This window comes from Mytilinidion resinicola, assembly GCF_010093595.1.
Source record: "Mytilinidion resinicola strain CBS 304.34 unplaced genomic scaffold BDZ99scaffold_6, whole genome shotgun sequence".
Lineage (NCBI taxonomy): Eukaryota > Fungi > Ascomycota > Dothideomycetes > Mytilinidiales > Mytilinidiaceae > Mytilinidion > Mytilinidion resinicola.
The window spans coordinates 1882887-1896404 of NW_022985442.1; the positions used below are offsets into that span (position 1 = coordinate 1882887).

At 41.0% G+C, this 13518-nt stretch overlaps 3 protein-coding genes across 3 annotated transcripts; 2 read left to right on the plus strand and 1 right to left on the minus strand.

Moving 5' to 3' along the window:
• Positions 1-8016: 8016 nt before the first annotated feature.
• On the minus strand, positions 8017-9342 carry BDZ99DRAFT_413602 (uncharacterized protein). The gene has a single exon (XM_033716700.1). It carries the CDS (start codon positions 9007-9009, stop codon positions 8140-8142), a length of 870 nt encoding a protein of 289 aa, XP_033579655.1. The 5' UTR covers positions 9010-9342; the 3' UTR covers positions 8017-8139.
• A 543-nt stretch (positions 9343-9885) lies between these two features.
• Positions 9886-11488, plus strand: BDZ99DRAFT_413606 (uncharacterized protein). Its single transcript, XM_033716701.1, has 3 exons — positions 9886-10248; positions 10298-10356; positions 10608-11488. The coding sequence occupies exons 1-3, from the start codon at positions 9909-9911 to the stop codon at positions 11277-11279; spliced, it is 1071 nt and encodes a 356-aa protein (XP_033579656.1). The 5' UTR covers positions 9886-9908; the 3' UTR covers positions 11280-11488.
• A 1207-nt stretch (positions 11489-12695) lies between these two features.
• On the plus strand, positions 12696-13518 carry BDZ99DRAFT_272115 (uncharacterized protein). Its single transcript, XM_033713898.1, has 2 exons — positions 12696-13157; positions 13294-13518. The coding sequence occupies exons 1-2, from the start codon at positions 12874-12876 to the stop codon at positions 13481-13483; spliced, it is 474 nt and encodes a 157-aa protein (XP_033579657.1). The 5' UTR covers positions 12696-12873; the 3' UTR covers positions 13484-13518.

A 13518-nucleotide genomic window follows, 5' to 3' on the forward strand; every position in this document is an offset into this window, starting at 1 on the left:
ACAACAACAACAACAACAACAACAACAACAACAACAACAACAACAACAACAACAACAACAACAACAACAACAACAACAACAACAACAACAACAACGCCAAAACTAACACCAAAACCCGAAGCCTATTAAGAACGTCCACCAGGACGTCCAAGACCTCGTCAACGAAGCACACGGCATATAAGACCTCCTGCGGAATAAGCTAATCCAATCCCTCGAGATAAATGCGATCGTCTAAACCCTCTACAACTTTGCAGGACGCGTCCTGTTCGGCCTCTCGGATACCGCGATCGACCTACGGCAGACACTATGGAAAAAGCTGATAAAGATGATGGAGGACACGAAAAAGGAGGTACACGCGTTGTTAACGCACGGGAAGACGTATACCGCAGCAGCAGCAGGCACAACACCATCAGCCATGCTAAGCGGCATGGCTGCGCAATACGGGAAGGCAGCAGGAAATGGGCAGTATACAGGGCAACCTATAAATGTCTATAAAATTACTATCTATATTAAGGATAATAATAAGCGAACTATAACTGCAGCAGATATAAATATAACTATCACCCAGAAGCTTTAAGCAGCCGGACTACCGGATATAATAAAGATTAGCGGTATAAAAAAGCTATAGAGTGGAGATATTAAGGTATATATCGCGGATAAGGCTATAAAGGAAGCACTGCTTAAGAAGAGGGAATAGGTGTAGGTGCTAGGTAAAACGGCACGTATATAACTGCCCGCAGTGCTAATAGAGGTATATAGAGTACCTAAGAACTTAAACCTAGAAAGCTAAACACTTAAAGATAATATTATTAGGGCTAACGCAATAATTAACCTAGGCCTAGTTATTAAGAAGATAATATAGAAGAATAAAAAGGGTATAAAGGCTGCGCGAGAGAACCCAGGCCGATACGCTAGCTTAATTATTGCCAGCGTGCGCACAGAAGCAATAGCAGACAAAGCTATTATAAAGGGATTTATAATAAGTAGATAATTACTAATAGCTTTAAGATATAAAGCAGGCTTTATAGCTATACAGTGCTTTAGATACCAGGGCTATAGGTATATTATAAAATACTATAAGAAGGACATCCGATATATAGTATACGCAGGGGAATATAATATAAAATAATGCACGGCAATAGATACTAAAAAGTGCGCCAACTATAAGAGAAACCACCCGGTATATAGTGCCGAATACAGCGTAAGGAAAAAGGCCTAGCTACGGGCTATATTAAAGAGGTGGGCGACGCCACACCGATATAATACTAATAAGGGGCCGAGCTTATACACGCTCTAGGCCCTGCTAGGGGTATATATAACCTTAACCTAGTCTAGGAAAAAAAAAGCTGCTAATAATAATGCACGCGAAGGTAGTATAGAACTAGGGCCAGCGCTAACAGCACTAAAAAGAGTAGGATAACCGAAGATGTTTAAGTATTCTAACAAGAACCTAAGCTAGCCGAAAATTAACGGAATAATATAGACTGCTCGTTTAACGCAGCAATTTTCCTATCTAACGCCTTTTTAGATACTGTATACTTTTTGCTTTATATTGCTATTCTTATAGCCTCTAACCTAGTTAACTTAATTAATAATATATAGAGATATAGATGGACTTTTACAACTTAAAACTGTTACCTAAGTGCCGTCCTTATAGGAAGATAATATAAGCTAGCAACTACGCGCCGAAATAGGTGCAGTAAATACCGCAGATACTATAGATATAGTTTAATATTAGAATAACTTAGTATACTTACTATTATATAGTATAATATTAATAAAAGCCGTAAGACCTAGAAAAAGTTCCTAGAAAAAGCAGAGAAAGCCTAGCCTTAACTGCTAGTACTAGTAATATAAAAGCTATAGAAGAATATATAGTAATAAAAGTATATAACACTTTATATAAAGTTCTATTACCTTTTATATAGAGGAAGCCTATATATAAAAATATATATATATATTAATAAAAACCTTAATATTAACTAGTAGTTAGTAAAGTACTACTTACTAGACCTTATTAGTAGAAAAAACATCTAAATTTATAATATCTACAACCCGAAACTAAACGGAATTATAGCCGCACTACCCCTACTGCTAAATAATAACAACGCGGAGCACGTTTTTATAGGTAATATAAACTTATATTACCTATTATAGGAAGGAATATAAGTAATAAATATAAAGGAGTAAGTAAAGAAGCTTATCCGTATTATAATAAAAGCAGGAATATACCTAGCTATAGAGAAAGGTATAGAAATATATAGGTAAAAGGAATATTATAGTCTATAATTAACCTTATATTTATAATAAAATAGCTAATATAATAAACTACTTTTTATATAGTATAAAAGGAATAGAACTATAATTTAGATTACCGCCCTATATATATAGAGTTCGATATTATTCTACTAAGCGTAGTAGAATAGCTATAATATTAGCTATAGAAGAATACTAACTAAAAAAAGGTGTAGAAGCACCTTTAAACCTAGCTAAATAAGCTAAATAACTAGAATAACTTTTAAAATATAGAGAAGGACCTTAATAAATTTACACGCCTTTTCTATAAATATATACAGGCTATAATTACTGCTATAGTACCTATTATAAGGCTATTAAAATAGGTATTACTAGTATAGTTAGAAAAATGCTTAGAAAAAGTATATAAAACTAAAAGGGCGTATAGAACGTAGTGCTTATCGCGATTTATAAAGAACTAGATATTATACTATATCTAGTATAACTATAAAAAGAAAACTATATAAAAAAAAAAGTACTAAGGTATAGCGCTATATAGTAGAAAAAGTAATAAAAAACCTAAAAAGTATATAAAAGCTAGCTAATTAGGGCTATATAGCTAGTAAGGAATTAAAACCTTTACCTTAATTTCCCCCTTTTTTAAAACCTAAGAACCCTACTCTATATATAGATAATAAAATAAAAGTATATATACTAATAAAGCAGTTCTTTCCGCCTCCAGCTAATATAAACTTATCTAACCTAAAAAAGTTCTAATACCCGGAACTATATAATACTATACTAGATATTATAATTAAGGATATTTTTTTAGCGCTAATAGAAACTACCCTAGATAAAGCCCTAGGTATTATAGGAATTACTAATAGGTTTCTTAAAAAGTGCGAAATATAGCTAGCGCCTATACTAGCTTAGTTTTTTATAAGGTGCCTATATAAAAAACACTATTTTTAGCTATTTAAAAATTCTATTATAGTAGTACTATATAAGCTTTAGAAAGCGTTTTATATAATAGTAAAAGCCTATAGGCCGATCGCCCTGCTAGAAATAATAGGTAAGCTATTTAAATAGATTATAGCTATATAGCTATCGAAAATTGCGGAAGAAAAGAATATACTTTTACCTAGTTAAATAGGGGCATAACTAGGATATTTAATATAAATAGTACTTAAGCTTTTTACTAAATAAATCTATACTATATAGAAAGGAAATCTATAGCTTATAGTATTACTTTTTAGCCTAGATATATTAGGGGCGTTCGACTATATATTATATAAATATATAATATACAACCTATAGATTTAATAAGTACTAAAGTAAATAGTTAGGTTTATAAGGTTTTTCCTATAAAACTATACTATAAGGCTTACTATTAAAAACTTTATAGCAGAACCTATTATAGTTACTATAGGAATACTATAGGGCTTTTTTCTATTACTAATACTTTTTCTTTTTTTACTAGTATACTTCTACTAATACTATAGCGCGGTAATATAATAGCCTACGGGTTTATTAATAATATAAATATTTTTATATATAGTAAAAGTATAGAAAAAAACTATAGAGCTATTAAATAGGTGTATAACCGGTATATAAAGTAGGTAAAAAAGTATAGAGCAGTTTTTGCGCTAAATAAATACTATTTAATATACTTTATAAAAGCCTATAAGTCTATTAATATAAAAGCTATAGTTAATATATAGGGCTTTACTAAAGGCCCTATAATAGACCTAAAAATACTAAGGGTTTAGGTAGATTCTAAACTTAAATAGGGCCCGTATATTAATACTATAAAGAATAAAGCTATAGCCTAGATAGGGGCTTTTATAAGGCTTATAGTATTAACCTAGGGTATAAGCTTCCGAAAGGTATATATAATATACTCGGCGGTTATTAGGCCTGCTATTATATATAGATGCACCTCCTAGTATACTACACCGGGTATAAAAAAGCAGATTAGTAAGATAAAAATTAAGCAGCTTAAAACAGCATAGAACTAGTGCCTTTATACTATTTTAGGGGTATATAAAACAATAAATATTAGGGTGATAGAGTATAAGACATTATGCCCTCCACTCCGGCTAAAGCTGGAGGAACTTACGGTGGCCTACGCGGACCGCACACGCGAGGGGCCAGCCCGCGAGCACATCGAAACCTAATGCAGCCGCATAAGAGAAACGGTCCGTGCTAAATACAGGCCGAAAGGAACACCACGGTACGGCCCAAGCAGGCGCGACGAACTCCGCAAGCTCGCGGCGAAGGCATCACGGCTAGCCGCACAATATAAAGGCGAATCGGAAGAATCCTATAGGCGCACGAGGCGTGACATGATCCAGGATGAATACGAAGAGAAGTGGAAGAAGGAATGGGAAGCCTACTGTAAAGAACTACGCTAAGGACCCCTAACACCAGCACTCGACACTAAATGGAGCAAACAACAAGAGGCACTACACAAAGGACTCACGAAGGTAGAGAGCACAATTATCACGAACCTACGGACGGAGCATATAGGGCTCAACGGTTACCTCCACCGTATAAGAGTGCCCGGCCACCCGACGCCGGCATGCCCTTGCGGGCATAGCCTCCAATCCCCAAGACACATTGTGATGAGTTGCGGAAGACACGTTAAGGGCAGGGGCGAGCTGTTCCAGAAGGCTAAGATAAGGACGTATGAACAGCTCTACAGAAGCCAGAAAGGAAGAAAGGCCGTGGCCCAATGGCTCCTCCAAAGGACGGACCTCCTGCTATACCTCTCGGTGGCCAGAGAGATGGCAGAGGCGGAGATGTAGGCATTCCACCTCCTACAACTTTACATAACTATACATACTACGCATACCATGCATACCACGCATACTGCGCATACTATACACACTACGCATACTACGCATACTACGCATACTACGCATACTACGCATACTACGCATACTACGCATACTACGCATACTGCGCATACTACACACACTACGCATACTACGCATACTACGCCGCCTATATCACGCACCCACCCAACAGCTGTATCCACCCGTATACCGCAGCCCCCACATATATCGCAGCCTATACAGCACTACCCCCACATACATCATTCAATTCAAGGACCAACGCCTTGACGAAGGGCACGCGTGCGAAACGACAGCACGCGTGCCCTCACGCTAATCCTAAACCAGCTCACTACTCCGGAATCAACTCGACCCGCGCCTAGGAGGACGACTGCAAAACCCGGACAGATTTAGGAAGACGCATCACGATGGCTTATTCCGTGGTGGACTTGATAGATCTACCACGTGTCCCCAATAGCTATACAACAACGAGAAGAGCGCTCAGCGCTATACACCGCAGAGGACGGGGTTTTCATCCGAACGCTGCATGGCAGCAAACGGTTTCTCCTTGTAAACTAGCCTAGATAGAACAGCTGCATGGACCCTAACGAGAGCTACACCAGCGTAATAGAATTTAATAATAATAATAATATATTAGCATTTTTAACTATATCTCTTACTATAACCACGCTAGATTTCTATGCAATTAATACTTAGTATACTAGCCCTTAGCCTTCTATATAGCTACTAGCCGTTTTTCTATACTATTTACTAAAATATTAAAAAGATTTTAGTATAAAGCTAACTAAGCTTTTTTATAGTAGTAATTAAAGTATTTAAATTAGCCTATAAACTACCTATTCTTTAATTTTAGGTATATTTTAATAATTTTTTACTTTTACTAGTACTATATACTTAGTAGGGTTAAAATTAAAAAATTATAGAGGTAATTTAATAACTTATATACTATACTTTTTTAGCTAGATTTTAGAAAGTAATAGACTTTATTTACTTAGTAAATAATAAGGCGTTTATTATAGTATATTATAGCCTATAATTAGCTAAAATAGGGTTATATTTTATTACTACTATATAGGTTCTAGCGCTAAATAGTATTATAGATTACTTTATAGTATATTACTATAATTTTAGTATAGGGTTTCTTTAATTTAATATTATAGTAGATAGCTACCTAAGTTTATTTAGAAAGCTAATATAAAAGCCTATAATTTACGCTAATTTCTATACTAAAAGCTTGCTTTATAGTTATATAGTTATAAAGTATTTAAGGTAATTTTTAGTATAAAAACGCTAATTTATATAAACTTATAGTAAGTTACTATATATATTCTTTATTTCTTTATTTAATTAAAAAAGGGGGCTACTAACTATATACCCCTTTTTAACTTAATATATACCCCCTTTTTACTCCACGTATACCCCCCTATTTTAGCGCTTTAGTACTTTTTAATTAGCTTAAAAGGTTACTCTATAGCCTTTAATTCGCTTTTTTAACTTACTTACTAATTCTAAATACTTTTTCTAAATACGGCCTTAGTTATAATTAATTATATCCTTTTCTTTTTCCTTTATAATATAGCAGCGTATATAGCAGCGTATAAAGCAGCGTATATAGCAGCGCCTATAGCTATACCTATAGCTATACCTATAGCTAAAAAGCGCGGCCGGCCGCCTAGTGCAAAAAATAAGGTACTATAGAAAAAGGTACTTTAAAGGCAAAATAGTACTTAGCCTACGCTTTAGCCTGCGCCTTAGCCTATACCTTAGCCTATACTTTAGCCTTAGCTTTATTTTTAAATATAAAGGCTTAGCTAAAAAAAGCTTTTATATTAGCTTATAGCGTATAATAAGGAAATTAAGGGGTATATTAGGGTAAAAAGTAGGTATAGGCGGCGATGCTAAGGGGCTAGGCTTAATATAAAGGAGCTATAATAAGGTAAAGTTTTAATAGGTTTAGTATACTATTAAGTATATATATACTTCTAGAATAGAATTCTAATCTATACTTACTTAAACTTAAGCTATATAAGCTTATATATAAGCTTATACCTAAGGCTATATATAAGGCTATACGAATCGGTATAGCTATATAGCTATACGTAAGCTCGTGTATAGTATTACGTACAGCCTCGCGTATAGCATCACGTACGGCCTTATATATAGCATTACGTACGGTCTTGCATATATTATCACGTGTAGAGAGACGTAAGGGTGAATGCCCGGAGGAAGCTCCGGGCTCTCCGAGCCAATTAGAGGTGGGGAAGCGCCAAGATAGGGGGGTGTACGTGGAGTGAAAAAAGGGGTGTACGTGGAGTGAAAAAAGGGGTGTACGTGGAGTTAAAAGGGGGTGTATAGTTAGTGGCCCCCTTGTTATAATAAGGGGACTACTAATCGTACACCCCCTAATTCCTAGATATATACCCCCTTTTCACTCCATGTACACCCCCCCTCTTGGCGCTTCACCACCTTCTAATTGACTCGGAGAGCCCGGAGCTTCCTCCGGGCATTCACCCTTACGTCTCTCTACACGTGATGCTATACGCGAGGCCGTACGTGATGCTATGCACGAGGCCGTACGTGAGCTCGTATGTAAAGCCATACATAATGCTATACACGAGGCCGTACGTGAGCTCGTACGTGAGGCCGTACGTAATGCTATACACAAGGCTGTACGTGATGCTATATATGAGGCTGTACGTGAGCTCGTACGTGAGCTCGTACGTAAGGCTATACATGAGCTCGTACGTGAGCTTGTACGTGAGCTCGTACGTAAGGCTATATAAATTGGCATGATGTAATTGCTTGTGTTGTACATGGCCGCATTTAGAGAGAGCATTCGGAATTAATGAGCAAGTTAAGCGAGCGAATCGGAGGCTACGGAGCAGCCCTCCGAGCCAATTAGAAGGTGGTGAAGCGCCAAGAGGGGGGGGTGTACGTGTAGTGAAAAGGGGGTGTATGTCTAGGAATTAGGGGGTGTACGATTAGTAGTCCCCTTCCTAATGGCCTTGAGAAGTAATTACAGGGTTGCCTTAGAATTAGGTAAAATCTCTTAATATTCTGCTTCGGAGAGGATCTGTGTATCTGGCGGCAATTGGTTGCCTTCTGCCCCCCGCTTCCTTTTCCCCTTCCGCTCCTCTCTCGGCTCACTAGGACGCACAGTGTTCGAAGAGACAAATTGCTTCGCCCACGATTTCGCACTCTCAATCTTCTCCCTTAGAGCTGGCGCGAGTTGATTCGTTGATATCACGTCAACTCCAGCTCGCGCAAGCAGATAGAGTTCGGTCCGTGCCCGAGATATGTGTGGATGAAGACTCTGACCATACACAATCTCATGGAAATGACTCAATGCGATGTTACGTAGAAGAACCACATCTCCACTTCGCAGATAGTCAAGGGTCCTTCGGAGCTGGTCTTGTTTCCCAGGGTTAGTGACATTTTTCTCTGAACTCGGGCGTGGCGGCAACCAAAAGGTCACGGTGAAGTCTGAGCCCGTTTCGTCCGCCACTTGAATGTCATAGAGCATCATGACTTTATTCGACCGTGTTATGACTGAGCGAGGTGGTGAGATTGAGGCGACAATTCCGACAAAATTAGGTGTCAGTGTTTGAGGATATATAGAATCGAGGTATTCGGCCGAAGGGAGCAATCCCAACGGGGTAATTGGCAGATTAAAAGGTAGCTGGATGGAGATGTAAGACTCGTCACCCGCAATGGCAGCAGAATTGATTTGGGCGGCACCGGGCACCCAAGTGTCATTAGAAGGGCCGGTTTGAAAAGAAACGGATGTGATAGAAAATGACACCACGTTCCGAAGATCGACTTCGCTGTCATGAGGTGGCTCTATTTGGGAGGATTGAAGCGTCTCATGAAACGCGAGGGAGTGTTGTAAGTACTGGCTTTGCGCATTGAAAGTTGACATGTCTGAGGCTGACTCGGGAAATGGAGACTCATTGTTGGTGTCTGGTTCGAATGAAACGGCACGCAGGTCGATAGTCCCTGGGAGATAACCTTGTGAGGTGTTACCAAGGCATAAGTCAAATGACTGATTCGAGGTGAAAGATGGGAGGTTGGCGTATGAGAGAGACGGAACTGAACGCCAGTTTGGGACGGAAGAAAGCTTATCTTGACAGCTTTCTTGAAGGATCGCTTCCTGGTCTCCAAGAAAGCCTTTAATGGAAGGTAAAAAAGTGTCACGAAGCTCCTCATTAATGTCGCTTGCTTTAGGAGCGCCCGTCAGCAAGAGTACTCGAGGTCGTTGGCTTGCCATTGAAGATAATGAAACAGCTGGTTTATTGTATTTCTGTCCAGATTTGGTCGAAGCCCGGAGGCACAAATGAAGTGTGCATAGGCCAACTGCATGCACTGTCTTCGAAACTTGCCAATAGGATGAATCGAGTGCGTGGAGCTGACCGACTTGGATGCCAATGACGTGGCTGAGTGAGGTTAGAATACGCGTTCGAAAGATGTTCAGGCAGCAGAGGAAAAAGACGCTCGGAGGACACTTCTTCTCCGAACAACAAAATCCGACCCGAGCGGAGGTAAAGCGAGGCTTGCGTTGTGCTCGTCTGTTCTTATAAAGCTGCAGTTCCAAGAGACCGTTGTCACGGTTGTTGTGTGAATCAAGTCCTCCTTTTTGGTGTTGTTGAATTGCTTTGATGCGTCGTGGCTGCCTTCCTGCATCGACCTTAACAACCGCGAAAAGCTCCCGCGTTTACGGCCCCCACTCCTCCAATTCGCCTCACCTACACTCGTAGTGGCTACTGGCTAATCTTTCTTCGCGCAATCTGAGGATCTGATTATAAAGATCGCGTCACCCCCATGGCTCCAGCTCCCGCGCCGTCCTTCAACCCGAAGGCCCAAGGCTACAAAATGACTTCGAAGATCAAGAATCTCTATTACCGACTAACGCCCACCCAATCATCTACCACGGTACCAACTCTGGGCTTCTCCAAAGCACCAACAGCGCCGGCCCTATTCCCGAAGACGGATCCCGCTTCCGACGGCGATGAATGTCTCCACGACTGCAGCAGTTGCACCATCAAGTATCCAAGTAAATTCGCCATTGACGAGGATGAGGAGTTGTATGGCCACGTGAAAGGCTGGAGCACTCATTTGATTGTCGCCACGGGAAAATCAGATTGGGTGCGAGATGTCGCCGGTAATTGCTCCCGTTCTGGTATTGCTTCAGTCTAGCTGACCGAATACAGACGAAAAAGGAAGCATTATGGAGGCTGTGGACAAGGGCACTGTGAAGCCTTCGAATGGGGTGGGTCCTTTTTGACATGCTATTCCTCTTTCCGGACACTTGTCTGGGTGCTTTGATCTATTTCCGGAACTATGCACAAAATTGAATCGTTCGACCGGCCTTTCCCTGGGCCCCCTCATCGGATTCTACCCACTTTCGAAGGCGAAGCGTTTTCTTTTCGTGCAGACTTCCGAAAATAAACCAAGGCGTCCAACAGCAGCATGAAAATATACAATGCTCTCATATGCGGCTCTGCTAACCCCTTTCTTCAGAAACTCATGCTCTCTGCGTCGAACATACCCCTTCCTGAGCACGACACTGAGAGCACCAGAGTTCTGCTCCTCCCTGCATTCACATTTATCGACAACGTCACACCATCAAATGTACCAGATCTGATCACGAGCCACATAAATAAGGGCCCTGTGAATACGTCTCCGCTCGGTCAACCCTCTGAAACTGTACCGCCTGTAGCATCACCCCCAGAGCCCGAAGAGCAAACCTCCACACAGCCTGGGCCGGTCACGGGACCGACACTGAAATCCCATCCATGTCCGCACCAGTACCTCATTCTGCTGTGTAGTCAAAAGACGCGGGATGCTCGCTGCGGACAGTCTGCGCCACTTCTTCGTCGTGAATTTGAACGCCATCTAAGACCTTTGGGGTTGTACCGGGATCTGCACGATGAACGACCAGGAGGCGTCGGAATTTACTTTATAAGCCACGTCGGCGGCCACAAGTTCTCCGCGAATGTCATGATATATCGAAAAGAAGCTTCGGAAGTCTCGGAGTCGGGGCAAGCGGCACAGTGCGTATGGCTTGCTCGCGTGAGACCTGAGGACTGCGAAAATATTGTGAGATACACAGTCTTACAGGGAAAACTGGTAAAGCCAGAAAGGCAACTCAGAGGTGGATTTGACAGGTGCAAACAGCTGGTTAGTTGGTGATGATTTAGGGGCTAGGAGGGATCATTACTTTCGCGGGTGCTGGCAGCAATCGACCTTTATAGAGAGAGGCTGTCACAGAGGAGCATAGACGTAAAGACTTGAGATTATGAGCGACATATAGAGGCACACATAGATATGTAGGCTGCTTGCCATAGGGCATATCTATAGTCCGTAACGGTGGCACAAACCTGCGGGCGTAACAGCACGTTTATTTTAAACAATTAGAATATCTTCTATCCACAATTTCAATACTTTTAAGTGAATTAAAGAGCCTAGAGAAAATTCAAAAGGCCTAGCGCTAAATGCGCCGTCCTATTAGCTTTCTAGTATATAGGTAATGTAATATTATATAAGCTATATATTAACTGTATCTAAAATTTTCTATATTGTAAGTATATTAGAACAAGAATAAGCGATATATTTCTTTATTCTATTATCTATATATATATATATATATACAAATCTATTTATAGATCTTTTATTCCTTTATTCTAATAAAGAACTCTTTGTCCTAATAAAGGACTCTTTGTCCTAATAAAGGACTCTTTATATATAAAAAGGCTTTATCTTAATAAAGAGACGTTAACTCTTTATTATAATAAAAACTACGTTCTAATAAAGAACAACTAAGGTATATTAAAACCGCTGCCTCGCTCCGTAAAACTGAATAATTTTAACCAGTTTATATACTAATTAGTAATACAACACCTATTTAAACCTTTACTATTTCACCACGTGCCTTATATACCTTTATAAAGTAGGCTAACGTACTTCACAAGCGAGTCGGCCACACAAGCGAGTCGGCCACCTTATTATATTTAGCTGCCTTAAACGTTGATTGCTCCACAACGCCAATAGATATCAACTAGATACAAGTTGTAGCCTAATCTGCAGCAACCTCTGCATCTTTTTTGCACGTACGAGCGTTGTGCCCTGGTTCGCCGCAGCGCCTACAGCGCTGCACGCCGCCGCCGGAGCGCGCTCCGGCTTGCTGCCTTTTGCTTTGAGCTGCCTCCTCGATTCTTTGAGCAGCTACTTGAGAGCCTGCTTCCTTTGTTAGAGTTCCTTCCCTCTAAATCCGCTTTTTTTTGCGCGCCTTGCGCTTTGTGGCAGCTTTATTTGCCTTTTAAAGGCTGGCAACTGTATCGCGCAGCAGCGTGGCTTTATGCATTATAATTGCAGCACCTTTAGAGAGGCTATTAAGCGAGTTAAGAATAGCTGTAGGCGAGCTATTTTAATGCATTTGAATGCGATTACGAATTAAGGCTGATTGAGAGTTTAGCTCGAAAGCGTTGCTTGGTGTTTTTGATTCCCATTAAGCCTCCACGGCAGGAGGCGACGGCGTACGAAGCACAATATCAAGCTTTAAGAGCACTGCCTCTGGATTAAGCGGCACAAGGCCTGCGCCTCGAAAGCTTGCGCAAATATTGCTCTTTATAATTAAGTTGTAGAATGCTGCTTTAAATGCCGGCAGGAACTCTAGCTTTATAATGTGATTGATGTAGTGGCGTACTAGGTCCTCAATTTGGCGCCCGTATGCCTTTTTTAATGGCGAAAAGCAGCCAATATTAAGCGGCTGCAGCAGGTGCGACAAATGCGGCGGCATACAGAGAGCGATGATGTTGTTCTCCTTGCAAATTTGTTGGAATTCGAGCGAGATATAGCTCTCAGGCACCGCAAGCCCGACAAGCAGCCTGTACGAGGCGGTGCTACGAACCTGCTCCTACATTGTAGTGAGCAGAGCAGATGCTTGAGGCACGATGGAGCTGGTGATGGCGTTGTGGCCGTTCGAAGGCCCTCCACCGGACAACGACAACAACGGACCGCATCACCAGAACAGAGGAACAACCATCAAAATGGGTATGAAAACCATCCGACGTATGTCTACTTGTGTAGGAAGCAAGCCGAACGTGGAGCCGATGCCTAGGCGTACGATAGGACACCTCTGGGGTGGCGATGCAGAGTTTTCACCCTCCCCTCTATCGAAGCTCTCGTTAACTGATGGTGTCTACAGTGCCTACAGCGTCACCAAAGTCATTGGCGGTCAATTGGAGGACCTCAAACAGCGTGGTGCTCGCAGCCTTTGCCTAGGGGACAGCATTCTCATGGCGGTCAAGTGGAGGACCTTAAACAGCGTGGTGCTCGCAGCCATCGACAATGCCTGTAGGCGCCCATCGGCACGCGAGGAAGCCCAAAGCTCCTGAAGGGAGATGGTCACAGCCAGCATGGTGGGGGTAAT

Coding starts and splice junctions, on each gene's coding strand:
- BDZ99DRAFT_272115 (XM_033713898.1), top strand. CDS start 12,874: ATGCGGCGGCATACAGAGAGCGATGATGTTGTTCTCCTTGCAAATTTG. Junction 13,158..13,293: donor GGGTATGAAAACCATCCGAC/GTATGTCTACTT, acceptor TGGTGTCTACAG/TGCCTACAGCGTCACCAAAG.
- BDZ99DRAFT_413606 (XM_033716701.1), top strand. CDS start 9,909: ATGGCTCCAGCTCCCGCGCCGTCCTTCAACCCGAAGGCCCAAGGCTAC. Junction 10,249..10,297: donor TTGGGTGCGAGATGTCGCCG/GTAATTGCTCCC, acceptor GACCGAATACAG/ACGAAAAAGGAAGCATTATG. Junction 10,357..10,607: donor CTGTGAAGCCTTCGAATGGG/GTGGGTCCTTTT, acceptor CCCTTTCTTCAG/AAACTCATGCTCTCTGCGTC.
- BDZ99DRAFT_413602 (XM_033716700.1), bottom strand. CDS start 9,009: ATGTCAACTTTCAATGCGCAAAGCCAGTACTTACAACACTCCCTCGCG.